We start from the raw sequence: 19,086 nt of genomic DNA, 5'->3' as shown, positions 1-19,086 counted from the left end.
GTAATCTGCCTTGAACCATAAACATCCATAGCGTTATATCAAAGTAATACCTTTTTGACGAGCAACCTTTATAAATAAAAAAAATTATATAATAATAGACAGGTTCAAGATGCAAAAGGTGGTGTGCATGTGAGGTCCATTTTTCTCATGGACCAATTCACTTGAACAGGTGAGTCTAGAGATCTGGCCAAACACGGCAGGCTGCGACTTTCTCAGCACAGACCGAAGGATCATGCAGAAAATTGGACGTGTGAATTTGACCAGTGACTATAATGGGTCAGTGTTCAGTCCACGTGCGGTCTGTTCTACACTTGAAGGGCACCCTGACATGAAGATCGGCTGTCTTAAAAGGGCAAAGGTTTAAAATATTAACAATGAAGCCCTGCCCCATTGACAAAAACATCTAGCGGAGCCTCTGGCATCTGGAAGTAGCAACATTTCTCAAGTCCCCTTTAACCTTAATAAAATGATGACCGGCCACTAAAGAAAACGCTCATTTCAGAGCAGGTACATCTACAGTGACTGGTCCTCAACATAGTATGGTTGGCAGCTGCAAATTGGCTATAATGACACCTAAAGCCAATAGGAAGAGACCAAGAAGTGTAAAGGAAGGACCACAAGATATGTTCTACTTGCAGACAACATAAAGTAAGTACAGTAGGCTACGGGTCCAGCAGAGGATCAATAGTAATGAGAAAGGACATTCATTCCGGTCCCATGGCTCACTGTTCTGGCTCTGACCTTCGAGGACGCTGTCTCCGTTGACCAACTGCTTTCTTTGTTGCCATTGCAGAGGTGAGACCGACCAGGCAACACAAGGAAGTGGTGCCAAGCTTCACTGTCTTCATCCAGCTTGGAGTTTCCTTCAGAAAGTACACCTCGGATAGATAGAGTCCCGTCACTAGGACCCAGAGGAACGAGGCAAATGCGTCAACACGTCGCATCCTAGAATAAACATGGGATCAAAATAAAATGATGCATTAAATACATTTATCAATACGCAGAACATATAGGGATAACAACATAGGGACACTAAAGAACAAGAATGATTGATTATAAAAAATAATGGTCCCAGAAAAGAACTGACCTAATACGTCCGGCAAGGAACATGGCAAAGACACAAGTCAAGAGGCCGAGAAACGCTAAGCCGATTTGATGGTCGCGTCCGAAGCACCAAGCCTCGTTCAGGTTTTCCAGTGTATGCTCTGGCAGAACTCCAATGACTTTCTCAATAAGAGACAGCCGCCCAGCATCTCCTGGGTGAGACTCATTCCTGGCCTCAGTAGCTAAATTTGTAGAGTCTTTTATAGAGAAAAGGTCCCTTGTGCCCCACCACGCAACAGACACAAGGAACGCGCAACTCAGGAATGCGAGGCAGCGCAGGAGGACAACCTTGGTAGGGATCCGAATGAATGAGGCGTTTGAAGAGCTCTGGGGCTGAAAAAAAATATATATATATGGCAATATGGGTTAGGGCTGTATCACACTGACAGATGAGCATTACGATTGTTAGGAAGGAAGTGTTACTTCGCAACAATTACCCACTTACCAATGAAGGAGACCACTGCAATTACCACTGCCTGATGGACTACAGATAAACTATACAGGGCAAGCAAGCAATTAAAACTGCCCCTGCTCATAAAGGGAGCGATTCTGATAGTGGAAATACATTGGGGGGACTTCTCTTCATGCAGTCTGGTACAGCTTCTACCTACCTGTATATAGGTCTTGTCCTGCTCCCGACGCTTGAACTGTTGGTTTAGCATAATGGCCCTCAGCTGTCGGTTTTGGTATTTGATATAACTGTCTATGGCGGTTTGGCATGGCCGACAGAGCTTGTACATCTGCTCCAGGTGGTGTTTATAGACTTCAATCTCCTTATCATATTGCTCCTATGAAACAGGGAACAAAGTTGCCTTCTAAACTTGGAATTTTCCAGTGCAACAAGTAGTCTTGGGGGTTAAAATAGCACTCATATTATATCCGAAAATGTATAGAGACATGGCCAGCTTACCAGGATGCAACATTCATGTTGCACAGCACGGGTGTCCGTATCCTTTACGTGAAAAACATCCAAAAAGGGGGGGGGGGGGGGAGGAAAAAAAAAAAAAAAAAAAAAAAAAAAACGCATCCAGAGTGCATAAACGTCCGCCTTCCTTCATCAACTCGCGGTTAAATCATTCTCCTGAGCTGAAGTTTCCAAACAGTCTTAGGCTTCATTCACACTTCAGCGTTTTGGTCAGTGACTTCCATCAGTGGTTGTGAGCCAAAACCAGGATTGGAGCCTCCACAGACATAAGGAAAACATCTGCACCGATTATATGTTTTTGACCCGCACCTGGTTTGGGCTCAAAATCACTTTTGGAAATCACTGGACCAACTCTGATGTGTGAATGAAGCCTTAATCATGGCAGCCATGAGCTTGATTCTGCATTCATCTCAGGAGAAGGTTTTAACCATGAGTTGATAAAGGCAGACTTTTATGCACGCTGGATACTGCCCCTTTCTTTTAGCTAAGTATCTGACCTTAACCACTAAACAGGTTAACATTTCTGATCAAATTTAAGCTGCAAAATCCCCTCTATAGGTATAGATCTAAAAGAGAACATGCTCTTTTCCTACAGCCACCACTAGAGGGAGCTTACTGCCTATTGTTTGAAGAAATAAATAAAAATAATAATAATAATAATAATAAACGAGCGTGCAGCAAACGCCCTCTGGTGGCAGCACGTATCCAGCATTGTATCTATGCTGGGGGCCAAAACTAAAAAAGGTGATTATGCTTACAGTGAGGATTCATGAATACCCTAGATCAGGCATGCTCAACCTGCGGCCTTCCAGCTGTTGTAAAACTACAACTCCCAGCATTCCCGAACAGCCTACAGCAGGGCATTGTGGGAGTTGTAGTTTTACAACAGCTGGAGGGCCGCAGTTTGAGCATGCCTGCCCTAGATAAAGATCAATCCAGGGGTGGACTGAGAACTTAACGCAGCCCCAAGTAGTAGGAAAGGTCCAAATTGACAGAACGGGGCCAACAGAAATAGTAAGGGACACAACACCATAGTGCAGCACAAAATACTGTCACCCACGCCACACTATCTTCTTCCTGAGGTTGGCCATACAGCTGAATTCAGGAAGGCACCTGCAGCCACAGGCCTTCATTTATTAATGCTGAGCGCATCAGATCTTTATGTACTAGTCTGGCGTTCATGAGGAGGGCTTGGGCAGCCACCTGGGCATCAGCCTAGCATGATATTTCCCTGGATCTAGTTACTCCTTACTCCACTCCAATATAGATTGGATACACATTTCACCCACCTCTTCTCTGGGTAAGAACGATGCCAGCTGCTTTATCTTGGTGCTCTGATTATTGTTACATTTCCTACAAAGCAGCGTCCCACAGTTCACCCATTGCTGTGGCTTCGTAGCTTCTGCAATTGTGCTCCCACCGGACACCAGATGGTTTAGATGTTCGCTGTGTTGTGCCGGAATAGGTTTATTGTAGTCACCATTCTGTAATCAGACAAAGGATGATTAGTCCAATACCATATTTTAATTTCTCATCAATTTCTAAATATGTGCTTGTAGTAAACAAACAGGGGCACAGCTGGTACAGCTGGAGGGGTGGTCAAGTTTCGTGAGATTGATGGCCTAATTGGGGGAAAGATCAGCAATCTCAGATCGGTGTGGGTCCGCCTCCCGGCACACCCTGTTTATACCTACATAAAAAGATTTGATCAGATGACAATAAGTCTGCACATTTGTCAGAAGGGTGTTAAAAAGGGGGAAATATTCAGGAACAAACATTCCTGGGAACGTCTGCTTAGCTGATCATCAGCCCATGTAAAAATTTAAAACTAGTATTTTTTTTTTATATATACTGATGACTTTTCCTCCACATAGGTTATCATATATCAGATCGGTGGGGTCAGACACCCTTCACCATCACTAATGTTCCGGAGTCACTGCTAGCAAAACAGCAGACAAAGCCAGAAACAGAAGTTCCCATCCATTGTGCAGCAGTCGTACTGGATGCTGGAATGCCCCTTCAACGCAGTACTTCCAGATCAGACTACAGAGTTTTTCTGTAGTCTGTAACCATGGAAACTCACAGGTCCCCAACACATATAGGGATGCTCTTCCACAGCTTAAAGGGACTGTCACCAGTTTCTAACCCCCCCCCCCCTTTTAAAACTATTGTTCTCTCCATGGTGCCCTTGTGATTACAAAGCTGTTATAAGATAAATCCGCCGTCTAGTTTTGATAAAAATAGCTTTTATCTAACCTGTCAATCTTCTGGATAAGGTGCCCAGGGCGTTTCTGAAGGTCTGAATCTGCCGCTCGCCGCCGTTGGTGCCCAGCTCCTCCCCTGATCCTTTCAGCGCCGCCTGAATGTAAAAGAAATCCGCCTCCGGCTCTCCTCAGTGCCCCCTCCTCCTTTTCAAACATCCCGCGCGTGCGCACAGGCCTGTGCCTGATGCGCCCGTGCGGACTTTTAGATTTTGCCTCGTTGAGCGAAGCGCGCATTTGCGCTTCGCTCAACGAGGCAGATTCAGACCTCGGCGAGCGGCAGATTCAGACCTTCAGAAACGCCCTGGGCACCTTATCCAGAAGATGGACAGGTTAGATAAAAGCTATTTTTGTCAAAACTAGACGGCGGATTTATCTTATAACAACAGCTTTGTAATCACAAGGGCACCATGGAGAGAACAATAGTTTTAAAAGGGGGGGTTAGAAACTGGTGACAGAGTCCCTTTAATGGGACATGTTCATTATACACCTCCTGTCCCCCCAAAAAAAGTCACACACCCTAATATTTTGTTAGACCGCCTTTAGCTTTGATTACGGCACGCATTTGGTTTACGATAAGCTTCTGCAATGTCACAAGATTTATTTCCATCCAGTGTGGCATGAATCTTGCATTGATGATGGTAGAGTCTGACTGCTGCGCAAAGCCTTCTCCAGCACATCCCAAAGATTCTCAATGGGGTTAAGGTCTGGACACGTGGTGGCCAATCCATGTGTGAAAATGATGTCTCATCCTCCTGAACCACTATCACAGTTTGAGCCCGATGAATCCTGGCATTGTCATCTTGGTATATGCCGTGCCATCAGGGAAGAACAAATCCATTGATGGAATAACCTGGTCCTTCAGTATGTTCAGGTAGTCAGCTGACCTCATTCTTGGAGCACATACTGTTGCTGAACCTAGATCTGAACAACTGCAGCAACCCCAGATCATAGCACTGCCCCCACAGGCTTGTACAGTAGGCACCAGGCATGATGGGTGCATCACTTCATCTGCCTCTCTTCTTACCCTGATGCGCCCATCACAATGGAACAGGGTAAATCTGGACTCATCAGATCACATGACCTTCTTCCATTGCTCCAGAGCCCAATCTTTATGCTCCCTAGCAAATTGAAGCCTTTTTTCTGCTTTGCCTCACTGATTAGTGGTTCTCTTACGGACACAGCTGTTCAGTCCCAATCCCTCGAGTTCCCTTCACATTGTGCGTGTGGAAATGCTCTTACTTTCACTATTAAACATAGCCCTGAGTTCTACTGTTTTTCTTCGATTTGATTTCACCAAACATTTAAGTGATCGCCGATCACGATCATTCAGGATTTTTTCCCCCGCCACATTTCTTCCTCGAATACGATGGGTCTCCACTATCCTTCCAGTTTTGAATAATGCGTTGGACAGTTCTTAACCCAATTTTTGTAGTTTCTTCAATATACTTAAATGTTTTCTCTGCTTGATGCATGCCAATGATTTAACCCTTCTCAAACAGACTAACATCTTTTCCACGACCACGAGATGTGTCTTTTGACATGGTTGTTTAAGAAATGAGAAGCAACTCATTGCACCAGTTGGGGTTAAATAACTTATTGCCAGCTGAAAGATAATCGCCCATGCAGGAATTATCAAATAGGAGGCTCATTACTATTTGCCTAGTTAAATCCAGGTGGCGACTTTTTTTGGGGGACAGGCAGTGTATATGCAGCAGATTCTTCATCCTTTTCCATCTCCTATGTGATTTCAGGGACCTCAAATTACAGCTCCAATGTCACTGAAATGACCAAAATAAAAAAAATAAAACCTTTTAGGAGCTTCATGCTGCACAAACCATGGGGCAACATGGGGGTTGTAAATAGGACTTCTCGCAGAAACATAGCCAGACCTGTCCTGTCCATGGGTTGGCTCTGGATTCCTTTGAAGTAGGATTGAGATGCAGTACCACACACACAACCTGTGGACAGGTGCGGCACTGTTTCTGGGCAACATCTAAGTCAGGAGAGCAGATGACTTCCAAGATCTTTGGGGGCCATCATTAACTGTCACTGGGAGTTGTGGTACTGGATTTGTTAAATGGGTTCTCTCATCTCGCCGTTAGTAATGCGAGACGAGACACAGTCCCGACCACGGCAATGAGAGGTACTGAAACGCCTGAGCGCACTGCTTTTTCCCAGCCAGGAGGTGGTCAGGACTGTGTCTCATCTCACCTTAGTAATGGCGAGATGAGACGACTCCTTTAAAGTCATCTATTACTTTTACTCTTAAAGAAACACACAAAAATCTTTATTCTCTGGTCCATTAGAAAAGGTACATAATGCAAACTGTAGTGAAGATAATCTTCTTACAAAAGACTGTATTTGTTAGTTATAACCTCCCTTCTGATCTTCAGCTGTGTCATGTGACCAACACTGATCTCCAACTGACGCAGGACAGGAAGTCAATTACTTCTCTATTTATTCCTATGAGACAGACGTTGAGGTTCCTATAGAAACTGACTTCCTGTCCACACAAGATGCTGTGCTATCTGGACAGTCATAGTGCTGGTCACTATGCTGAGGATCAGAAGGGAGGGGATAACTCACAAACACAGACCCTGTATAAAAAATAAAAATAAAATTACCTTCACTAAAATTTACATCACGTACCTTTCTAAGGCCCCTTTCAGGCCAGCGAGTCTCTCGCATCGGACTTCCAGTGCGAGTATGCAGCAGGTCCCGGTCTGCCTGGGCCAGCACTGCTGGAGCCGCATAGCATTATACTGATTTATGATGCTATGTAACCCATAGAGGTCTGGAATGTATTGGATAACACTAACAGCATTATCCAATACATTCCAGAACTGTAAAGGTTACATAGCATCATAAACCAGTATAATGCTATGAGACTCCATCAGTGCTGGGCGGGCAGGACGGGAGCTGCTGCATACTCACACTGCGAGACTGATGTGCAGACTCACTTGTTTGAAGGGGGCTTAACAGGTCATAGAATAAACACTTTTGTGGGAGTACCACTTTAACCCCTTAAGGACTCAGCCCTATTTCACCTTAAGGACTTGGCAATTTTTTGCAAATCTGACCAGTGTCACTTTAAGTGCTGATAACTTTAAAACACTTTGGACTTATCCAGGCCATTCTGAGTGTTTTTTCATCACATATTGTACTTCATGACACTGGTAAAATGAAGTAAAAAAAAAAAAAAAAAAAATACCTAATTTACCAAAAATTTTGAAAAATTTGCAAATTTCAAAGTTTCAGTTTCTCTACTTCTGTAATACAAAGTAATACCCCAAAAAATTGTGATGACTTTACATTCCCCATATGTCTACTTCATGTTTGAATTATTTTGGGAATGATATTTTATTTTTGGGGATGTTACAAGGCTTAGAAGTTTAGAAGCAAATCTTGCAATTTTTCAGAAATTTACAAAAACCCAATTTTTAGGGACCACTACAGGTCTGAAGTCACTTTCCAAGGGTTACATAATAGAAATCGTCCAAAAATGACCCCATTCTATAAACTACACCCCCTCAAGGTATTCAAAACTGATTTTACTAACTTCGTTAACCCTTTAGGTGTTGCACAAGAGTTATTGGCAAATGGGGATGAAATTTGAGAATTTCATTTTTTTGCCTAATTTTCCATTTTAACCCATTTTTTCCACTAACAAAGCAAGGGTTAACAGCCAAACAAGACTATGTTTATTGCCCTGACTCTGCCGTTTACAGAAACACCCCATATGTGGCCGTAAACTACTGTACGGGCACACAGTAGGGCGTAGAGTGAAAGGTGCGCCGTATGGTTTTTGGAAGGCAGATTTTGCTGGACTGGTTTTTTTGACACCATGTCCCATTTGAAGCTCCCCTGATGCACCCCTAGAGTAGAAACTCCAAAAAAGTAACCCCATTTTAGAAACTAGGGGATAGGGTGGCAGTTTTGTTGGTACTCGTTTAGGGTACATATGATTTTTGGTTGCTCTATATTACACTTTTTGTGCTGCAAGGTAACAAGAAATAGCTTTTTTGGCACTTTTTTTTTGTTATTTACAACATTCATCTGACAGGTTAGATCATGTGGTAATTTTACCAGGGGAAAGTAACATGACCGTTTTATAGATCAGGTCGTTACGGACGCGACGATACCTAATATGTGTAGTGTATTTAATTTTTATTCAGTGATAAATGTTTTTTTTTTTTTTATCTCAACTTTTTTTACCCTTTTTTGACCCAGACCCACTTGGTTCTTGAAGGTCCAGTGGGTCTGATGTCTGTATAATACAGTACAGTATATGGTGTTTTGTACTGTATTTTACTTACACTTTGTCTGAACAGATCTATGCCTTTAGCACAGATCTGTTCAGCACCATGGACAGCAGGATGCCTGAGAAGGCGTCCCGTTGCCACGGGACCCTTACCCGTCTGCCACAACTTCGCAGACGGGGAAGGGTAGGGACGGGGCTGTCTGGGGGCTCTATCCCTCTCCATCGGGGGGCTGCAAAGGCACAGCAGCCCCCCAATGGGAGGGAGCTCCCTGACAGTTTTTTTTTTTTTTTTTTTTAATATATTTTATTTTCCAAAAAAGATTAATGTACAACAATCTTCCATTTCAATATAAAAGAGATAAAGTGAGAGTGCAGAGATGGTTTCATCTCAACCTGTACTAAATTTCCATTTTAATTATTTATAAACCCCCCCTGTTCCCCCCTCCACCCCCCCCCTTTTTTTTTTTTTTTTTTTTCCCCCCTTTCCGCGGGGCTGCCATATCTGCATCTTTAACATTGTTATTGTTTCCAATTGCCAGTGGCCCCCCCTTCTCCTCCACAAAACCGCTGTACCCACATAGACTGTCATTGTTTCCAGTTACCCCAGATCCGCAGCCAGGCTGCCTTTTTCCGTGCTGTTTGGGCTAGGGTGTGTTCATACTGCCTAACTCTGTTCATCCACTCCAACCACTCCTGAAAACTGGGGTATTTCATGGTGCCCCAATGTTTCACAATTATTATTTTGGCTAGTGCAATGCCCCGAAACCACAGTATCTGCTCTGTTTTATTTTCGTCTGTCTCTGGGAGTGTACCCAGAATGGCATAATCAATGCATGCCTGGTATTTCATTGGGGAAAGGTCCTGCAGTTTCCGAAATATTTTTATCCAATATTCATTTATCCCTGGGCATTCCCACAGCAGATGTTTATAATCTCCTCTGTCTTTGTTACATTTATAGCAGTTCTGTTTCCTATCTTTATAAATGGTATGCAATAATGCTGGTGTATAATAGAGACGGTGTATAATTTTCAGAAGAATCCATGCATGAGCGGGTGAGACGGTCGATCTTTTAATGTTTCTGTACACAGTATTCCAGATAATAGGTTCCCCTTTATGTAAATCTCTTTCCCATTTAGCTTCACCCCTAAATGTGATCGTTTTTGTGTATTCATATTTAAACTTAGCGTCTATATGTGATATAGAGCTGTTAAATGTCATGTCAAAACAAAAATCTAAAAAAGTATTCCTTACTATCTTCAAATAATTCTTATTCTCCGTGTATTGTATAGCGTGACGTAGTTGTTCATATCGAAATTTATCAATAAATCCTAATATAATGTCTGGTAATATTTCATTTAAGGGCTTAATCAGTCCCTGATGAAAAAATTGTGCAATGAAATATATCCCATTTTTTTCCCAATATGCAGCGTGACCTAATTGCATAACTTGTGATAAGTGTGCGTTCCCCCACAGTGGGGTGTACTGAACTGCCTCAGATATGCCCGTCATATCTCTAATTTGTTGCCAAATATACCCGAGCATTCTACAAAACGGATTTGTTATTGTTTTCTTCTTAAGAATACCGGTTTCAAGAATATGAAAAAGATCCGACCATGGTCTACAATGCTCCCCAAAAAGAAGACAGATGCATTTATTCCTCCGATTCTTAGCGCACCATCTCAGTTGGGCAGCTAAATAATATCCTTTTAAGAAAGGGATGGACATTCCACCCTCTTCTTTATACAGATACTGAATCTTAATTCTAACTCGTTTGCGGCCCCAAATAAGTTCATTAAAGAGGGTCTCTAGCTTGTTGAAAAACTTGTCTTCTATCGTGATTGGACTGGCGTTGAAAACGTATAATAACATTGGTAATAATGTCATTTTAATAAGCGCTATTCGGTTAATTTGTGATATAGGGAGCTTTAGCCATGTTCTAATTTTTTCCCTAACTTTATCTATTATTGGGATTATATTCAGTTTCAAATAGTGTTCCAATTTGGTCCCTATCTGGATACCCAGGTACAGTAGGGAGTCTGCTGGGGTCAATATACTGACCCGAAAATTGTGGCCCCGTGGAACTGGGCGTCTCAGTGGGAGAAATTTAGATTTTTCCCAGTTTATGTCGTATCCAGATAGGGATCCAAACTCATCCAGACTGTCCATAACCCTGGGCAGGTTAATATACCCCTTTCCCAGATAGAGCAGCATATCGTCCGCATATAAACTAATTTTATCAGCTTCCCCCTCGCACCCGAAGCCAGATATTTCCTCATCTGTTCTAATTTTGCATGCAATTGGCTCCAGGAATAGCGAGAAGAGCAAAGGGGAAAGGGGGCAGCCCTGGCGTGTTCCTCGGGTCAGGGGAAAGGGGGCAGAGTACTCTCCATTAATTCGGACCCTCGATACCGGGTTTTGGTACAGAATGCGAACCCATCTGGAGAAATACTCGCCCATCCTCACCCGTGATAATACTTTCCAAAGGAAGGGCCACTCCACCCTGTCAAAGGCCTTAGCGGCATCAAGGGACAGGATGGAGCAGTCCCCCCCATCCCCCGTCTGGATGTTCAAGAACGCCCGCCTTATATTATCCTGTATATTTCTTTTGGGAATAAACCCGGTTTGATCTACATGGACTACTTTATGTATGACAGTTTTTAATCTGTTGGCTAACAATTTGGCAAGAATTTTATAATCTGTGTTCAACAGAGAGATAGGGCGATAGGAAGCAGCCAACAGCGGATCCTTCCCCTTTTTGGGGATCAATGTGATGATGGCTTCCATCCATGAGGGGGGTAGGGAACCCTTTGTCCAAGATTGATTTAGTACCTTCAACATTGGGGGAAGAATCGTTCCCTCATGTTGCCGATATACTTCGAATGGAAAACCATCCGCCCCTGGGGACGTATTACCCTTGATGGAGTGCAACGTGGTCTGTAGCTCGGTCAGTTGTATAGGTCTATTTAACCAATCAATGTCTTGTTGGTCAAATTCAGGGATGTCAATATTATCCAAATATTGATCTATTTTTCCTCCCTGATTTTGGGACCCGGCTTGATATAATGTAGAAAAATACCTAGTAAATTCCTTTAGGATGTCATCAGGGTCTCGTACGATATTCCCTGCCTCTGTCCTAATTCCAGTAATATTGGAACCTCCCCTTTGATTTTTTACTATCATAGATAATAATCTGCTTGGCTTTCCGGACTCACTAAAACTCCTCAACCCTGAAAAAAACATTTTGTTTTGTGCTTTTTTGTATAAATTTTGTTTATATTCCTCCTGTACCTTTTTAAGTTGGAGTTGTTTTTCTATAGTGTTTACAAAGAGAATCTCATTTGTTATCCGGTTGAGCCTCCCTTCTATTTCTTTTTGGGTTTGGGCGAAAAGATTTTTCTGTTTCCTGATTTCATGAGAATATATACCCCGGAGGTATGCCTTAAGCGAGTCCCAAACCATATGAATATGTGTTGAATTAACATTATCCCTCCAAAAGAGTTTTATTTCTTCATTAATCTTATCTAGATCCCTTATCAATGTCATCCAATGGGGGTTAAGTTTAAAGATTCTATTTTGGTTTGGTTTCTTAGGGCTGTCCAGTGTTACCATGACCGGGCTATGGTCAGAGATGCCATGACATTCATAATTCATTTTTTTAACCCTATTAATAAGCCCGGGGCTGGCGAGAGCCAGATCAACTCGAGACATGGACCTATATGTGTTACTAAAGCAAGAAAATACCTGCTTATTTCCGTAAAGGGATCGCCAGATATCGACCAGTGCCATCTCCGTACTGATTCTGGATAGCACTGTACTTGATCCCAGATTTGATTCGTAGTTAGTTATGGTGGAGGTCCTATCTTTCTTAGTGTCCATGACCGAGTTGAAATCACCCATCACCAGCACCGGGCACTCCTCTCGTGCTGTAATATATGCCATCAATTTACATAATACAGTAGTAGTAAAGGGGGCGGAATATATATAAACGCTAAGATTATCCTTTGCCCCTGCCAATAGCAGTGCAAAAAGATGTACCGGCCCTCTTGATCAATTAGCTGTTCTATTGGGTCATAGTCTACCTGTCTATGAACATACACACTGATTCCCCTGGAGTATATAGAGTGGCAGGAATGGTATTCGTGAGAGGCCCATCTCCTTCCGCCCAGTGCCGCTATTTTATCACCTGTAAGGTGTGTTTCTAACAGGGCCACTATTGCTGGTAAATGTCTAGAGACCAAATCGAACACTGCGCACCTTAACAGTTAACCTTTCCCATACAGGGTATGGAAAGGGTTAAACGGCTGACATCCGCACAGATGTCAGCCGTTTATACCAGAGTGTCAGCCGTTTAAACCCCGGGAATACCGATTTAAAGTTAGGGCGTACCAGTACGCCCTGAGTCCTTAAGGACTCGGGAAGTACTCCCTACATCCTTAAGGGGTTAAAGCAGAGACCACTCTGTCCTATTAATAATCCAGACAAGCCTAAAGGGAAGTCAAGCCACAGAAACCATGGCTGCCACTTCCTACCTCTTGGAAGCCATTGTACTGTTCGCAGTTGGGGCAGTCCCAGCAGTTTCGGTTTCCATAGGGCACCACAGTGTTCTGGCTGCAGAACCAGCAGTTCACCTTCACGTGTGTCGGCCGTTTCCTGCAAAACACAAAAACTTGTCACCTATCGCCACCAATAAGTATTAGTTTAACTATCAAATGCCCACATTAGACCCATTTACAACTCAACCAACAAAAAGCCAAGAATTAACCTCAGAAAGTTTCATTCTTCGGCTACTTTTAAACTAGCGCTTTTGCAGGATCCGGCAGGGTTCAGCAAAAACACTTCCGTTACCGATAATACAACCGTCTACATCCGTTATGAACGGATCTGGTTGTATTATCTTTAACATAGCCAAGACGGATCAGTCATGAACTCCACTGAAAGTCAGTAGGGGACGGATCAGTTTTCTATTGTGTCAGAGAAAACTGATCCATCCCCATTGACTTGCATTGGGGGGTCAGGATGGATCCGTCTTGCTCCGCATCTCGGGACAGAAACTGCTGCAGTTTGCTCTCTGGTATGAGAATAGAATGCATTTTGGAGCGTTCTGTTCAGTTACGTTTTGTCCCCATTGACAATGAATAGGGACAAAACAGATTCCCCCCCCCCCCCGGTATAGAGACCCTATGACGGATCTCAATACCGGAAAACATTAACGTTAGTGTGAAAGTAGCCTTAAATGACCACTGTTTAAAGGGGTTGTCCAACTTACCTACTACTCCTCATCGGTGATGTAACCTCAAGCTGCAAGTGACCCCAGGGGCTCCCCCTCATTACAATTTGTTTTCGGGGTCGGACAACTTAAACTGGTGGGTTGATGCAACTTTCTTAGGTTAAAAATTTAATTTTACTTTATAGTTTTTATTTCAATCTCAGGCAAATTAAGTATTAGGCTGGGTTCACATCATGTTTTTGCCAACTATTTAACATATGCGTTAATGGATGCCTCAGACTAATGCCATACAGTGCCATCCATCACCATAGAGACCCATTATATTATAAAAATAATATTTCGTAATAGCCCCGTACTACGGGGTCTGACGTGATTGTCAATATCATAGTAGGGGGTCACGTCTCATCCTGTCACACTAAGGCTAGAGGGGAAGTCTCACAGAACACTCGACACCCCTTTCCTTTTAAGAACTATTTTCCTACTAGCTTTGTCGCTCCATGTAGATTTAGTAGAATTATTTCATGTTTTTTCCCCCGTTCACACCCAGAGCCAATGTCAAAATTATTTTGGTGGAGATTGGGAAACAGACAGTGGTTTAGGGAACGTTCACACTATCGTTATTCTTTTCCGGCGCTGAGTTCCGTCCTAGGGGCTCAACACCGGAAAATAACTGATCAGTTTTATCCTAATGCATTCTGAATGGAGAGCAATCCGTTCAGGATGCATCGGTTCAGTCACTGAACAGCGTTTTGGACGAAGGAAACACTGTAGCATGCTGCGGTATTATCTTCGTCCAAAATTCCAGATCAGTTGCCAGGAATGCCGGATCTGGCATTAATTTACATTGAAATGTATAAAAAAATACTGCAATGCCGGACCAGTCCTTCCGGTCTGCGCATACTAGTAAAAATGTGAAAAAAAAAAATAAATACAACTAATCCGTTTCTCCGGATAACATCCAGAGAAACTGATCCGTTCTTGCAATGCATTTGTAAGACAGATCTGCATTTTGCATGCCGGATCGGAAGTGCTTGCCCAATCACTCTGCTGCAAGTGGGAAAGTAGCCTTAGCTGTGCCCTGCTGTCAGCAATGTGACCGATTAGCTGAGCTCTGACTAGGGGACTGCCAGACGAGCGCTCACAATACACTGCTCTCTAGTAACGGGACCATCGCTACTCAGAAGGAAAAACCATCAAACTCCTCAAAAATCAGCACAAGACTCAAATCCCTCAGGCCCCATGCACACGGCCGTGTGCGGGCCGTGGAACCGCGGCCTGGATCCCTCCTGAGAGCAGGAGCGCACGGCGTCACTGGTTGCTATGACGCCGTGCGCTCCCTGCTGCCGGCACAGTACAGTAATACACTGGTACGATCTATACCAGTGTATTACTGTACTGTGCCGGCAGCAGGGAGCGCACGGCGTCATAGCAACCAGTGACGCCGTGCGCTCCTGCTCTCAGGAGGGATCCAGGCCGCGGTTCCACGGCCCGCACACGGCTGTGAACAACGGCCGTGTGCATGGGGCCTCAAGCAGATTTTAGTGGTGAAAAGTTGGATACTGTTTCTGAAAACTGGAGCGTTCCTCCCATGTCATACAGTACGGCTTAATCTGCCAGACACTTGTGCAGAAGCAACTGGTCCCCAAATTCCCTGCCGCCGACAGACGGGTGACAAGAAACAAAGACTTTGTGAGGACATTCCTCAAGTCCTGGAGAGATCCCTGGGCAGCTGGAAAGACAACTGCCCAGAAGCTGCGCCACCCTGTACTACTAGCTAGAAGGGCACAGGCACATGGCAGTGTAGTTTATGCCATTTTCCACGCAGATTTTTCCTAAGTTTCCACCAACACCCGTTGAGGCAGATCGGCCCCAGATCAAAGGGTGAAGTCTGCACATACTTTTGACAAGTGTCAAATTTCTAAATCTACACCGCGGGTACATTTCTGCACCATGTGCACAAGATTTTAGAAATCTTATCTATGTACGCTGGTACAGTTACCGCATGAAATGTGTGCATATAGTCTATGGTGTCGCACTGCAACATGCTGTGACAGCGACGCAACAGTTGCAGAAAAATCCATCTCGAATGGATTTTCTGCGACTGTTGCGTCGCAGTATGTTGCAGCGCGACACCATAGACTGCCATTATAAAAATTGTCGCGCGACAAAAGTCGTTGTGTAGACCTAGGCTATTACAGCACCAGCTAATTAGATTACATTTTCACACTCCTCTACACAGGTGTGGAAAATTTCCCACACGGAAATTGACCTGCGGTGTGGATTTTGAAATCTGCAGCATGTCAAAGGTCTGCGGATTACAAGCGCAGAATTCACGCTTTACAATGCAAATCTGTATCCAAATCCACAAGCACGCAGGCAGATTTTTGGTTTGGAAACTGAGAAAAATCTGCAAAGAAAATCCACATAAAATTACATTGGTTCGGTTTCTAGAGGAAGTCGGTTAGAAGTTGACACAGAGGACTGGCGGCAAAGGCACAGGATTCATGGAACCGACTCCATATGGCGGGATCTGATCATGAGGCCATCAAGTGCCCTCCTCAGTTTATAATGGACCTTCTGCACACAGGACCATTCACATCTATAGGGCCACAAAAAACACGGACAGCACTCAGACGTCATCCATTTGCAGCCTGCATCTGTGCAGCAGAACCTCATAAAGAACCTGCCAGCCATGTCTACAATAGGGAGCGAGGAAAGTGCGGGATGCACACAACCAGTATCGGCATTTTGTGGATTCACGGTTTGCGGACTGCAAAATACATACGGTCCTGTGCCTAAAGCTACTTTCACACTTGCGCCAGAGAGACCCGGCAAGCAGTTCCCGTCACCGGAACGTATGCCAACTGATGGTATTTGTAAGACTGATCAGAATCCCATTTATTTTTTTTTTACTTTTTTTCGGTCTGCGCGGCTGACTCCAGAACATCCATCCGATCTCCGCGCCTGCGCAGTGTTGGGGTAGGGAGATCTCATGGCCATATTTTCTGATATATATATTAAAATAAAAGTCTGCAGCACTCTTTGAAAGGTGAAAAAAAAATGTGCTATTTATTCACACATGTCATATAGCGCTATATGACGTGTGAATAAATAGCAATTTTTTTTCACCTTTCAAGGAGTGCTGTAGACTTTTATTTTTTTATATATATCAGAAAATATGGCCATGAGATCTCCCTACCCCAACACTGCGCAGGCGCGGAGATCGGATGGATGTTCTGGAGTCAGCTGCGCTTGCGCACTGGGCCGTAATATTTCCCTACTGAGGCTCTCCGACACATGCGCAGTGGGACACTGCAGCTGAACTCCACTGAGATTTTCCCTAAACTGTCTGTTTGCTCATGAGCAGATCGTCAAAACTCAGGAACGCCTCCTCACGTCATTAGCGGTGCGACCGGAAGTTAGAAGGTAGGGTAATGTAACGTTACATCGGATCCGGCACCAATACATTCCTATGGGAAAAAAATCAGGCAAGTCTTTAGTTTTTTGGACCAGAGATAAAACCGTAGCATGCTGTGGTTTCATCTTTTGCCTGATCAGTCAAAATGTCTGAACTGAAGACATCCTGATGCACCCGGAACGGATTACTCTCCATTCAGAATGCATGGGGATAAAACTGATCAGTTATTTTCCGGTAATGAGCCCTTTTGACGGAACTCAGTGCCGGAAAAGAAAACCGCTAGTGTGAAAGTACCCTAGGACCACTTTTATAAAGTCACTGTGTAAAAAGGGTTTTTCAGACATTTTCATACTGACAGACTAACCTCTGTATAGATCATCAGTATCTGATTAGTGGGGGTACAACACCTCAGACCCCCGCCGATCAGATGTTCGAGAAGGCTACAGCGCTCCACTAAGCAGCACGGCCTTCTCTTGGCTCGCCAAGCACAGTTCTGTACATTTGTATAGCGGCTGTGCTTGGTATCGCCCTCAGCCCCATTCACTTCTATGGGAATGAGCTGCTCCTAGGCCACGTGACCGATGAACGTGTTGTCAGGAAAAGCGGAGGGAAGGCCACGGTGCTCATACCGCCATTCACCGCAGGACCGCATTGACATAATGGAACCTGGACGCTTTTTGTCCAACCAAAAAGCAGAATATATTCCAGAAAGCGTGAGGATCTGGTGGTGACAGGGCAGTATGCGCCTAGCCCGGATCCGGTGAACTCTGGCGGAACTGCCTACCGGATCAGCTTTCTGACCGGACCCTCAATGACAACAGCAAAAGCTGAAGACACCCAGGTAGGGAGGCTGCAGCATGAGCAAGACACACACAAGGCTCCCCCCTTCACTGCACCCCTAAGGAGACCCCCGAAAGTGTACAATGTAAATGCCCACAACACACCCACTATGCCACCAGACCATGCTCTGCCACCCCTTACTGACAGTGTGCACACAGGGCACCCACTAATCTGCGCCTCAGGCACCACCCTAATATCTGTCCCTGACCCTGATAGAAGGGCACTGCCCTCAGCACATGGAGGCTGCCGGTCACCCCCGGGCCTCTGCTCTTCCGTTACTCACTATCCCGCTAGTAGCGGTCACTTATCTGAGGTAGGAAAATCTCTCAGAACACGTCCGGCACTGCTTGAGTTAACGCCCCCTCCCCCTACTTCACCTAACAAAGCCCGGCCCCGCGGTCTCCTCACCTCCGGAGCAGCTTGTACAGAAGCAGCCCGGTAATCCCGGCCGTGGCGGTCAGGCCGGCCAGAGGCGGCAGCAGCAGCGCGGTCCCGTCCTCCATGCGGCGCCAGATCTCCCGGACTTCGCTCTCCGGTGCTTCGCGCTGTCTGAGCCCCTTCCCCCCACCCAGCCAACCAATAACACGACTGCGTCTTCTAACCCGGGCTAAGAACCCCGCCTCCCCGCACCGCGCAGCCAATCACAGCGGCGCCTACAGCTTTGGTGGGTGGGCTTAAAATTTGGCGCACACGTGGGCGGCCCCGTTCTCTGGGGGCGTCAGTCGTGAAAGGCCGAGATCGTGCGAGGGGCCGTGAGGAGGGGGGAGGTGATTCACGGGCTCGTGCTGAGACCGGCTGACTCATCCGCCAGGACAGGGAAATCCGTGACGAGGCGGCAGTCAATGGACGTGGGTTTGAATTGCCATACATTTCCTTTACTCCGGCATGAATGGGACAGGCGGATTATCGAATAGTGTGGATTTCTCGGTAGGATGGAGAACCGCTATGCAGCAGCTCCGTGCCGGATTATCAGATTATGGGTCATTGGATGGCAGATTAGGAGTTTCAGTGGTCCCTGAAGAAGCATCCATGTAATGTCCTTGTGCC

The 19,086-nt window shown here is 44.9% G+C and overlaps 1 protein-coding gene across 1 annotated transcript in view; it reads right to left on the bottom strand.

Annotated features, from left to right (window-relative positions):
- The window catches only part of TMEM201 (transmembrane protein 201), a 37,625-nt gene extending 19,030 nt beyond the window's left edge, over nt 1-18,595 (bottom strand). The window contains exons 1-6 of the mRNA XM_044282034.1: nt 18,448-18,595; nt 13,084-13,204; nt 3,319-3,513; nt 1,716-1,892; nt 1,088-1,437; nt 742-945 (exon numbers count right to left, since the gene is read on the bottom strand). Of these exons, the coding sequence (XP_044137969.1) occupies nt 742-945; nt 1,088-1,437; nt 1,716-1,892; nt 3,319-3,513; nt 13,084-13,204; nt 18,448-18,542 (1,142 nt within the window). The 5' untranslated portion in view covers nt 18,543-18,595. The remainder of the gene's footprint in view (nt 1-741; nt 946-1,087; nt 1,438-1,715; nt 1,893-3,318; nt 3,514-13,083; nt 13,205-18,447) is intronic.
- Nucleotides 18,596-19,086: the final 491 nt, after the last annotated feature.

The sequence above is a fragment of the Bufo gargarizans genome, chromosome 2 (assembly GCF_014858855.1).
Source record: "Bufo gargarizans isolate SCDJY-AF-19 chromosome 2, ASM1485885v1, whole genome shotgun sequence".
Lineage (NCBI taxonomy): Eukaryota > Metazoa > Chordata > Amphibia > Anura > Bufonidae > Bufo > Bufo gargarizans.
Note: the sequence above shows the minus strand (reverse complement) of the source record. Positions and strands in the feature narration are given on the sequence as shown.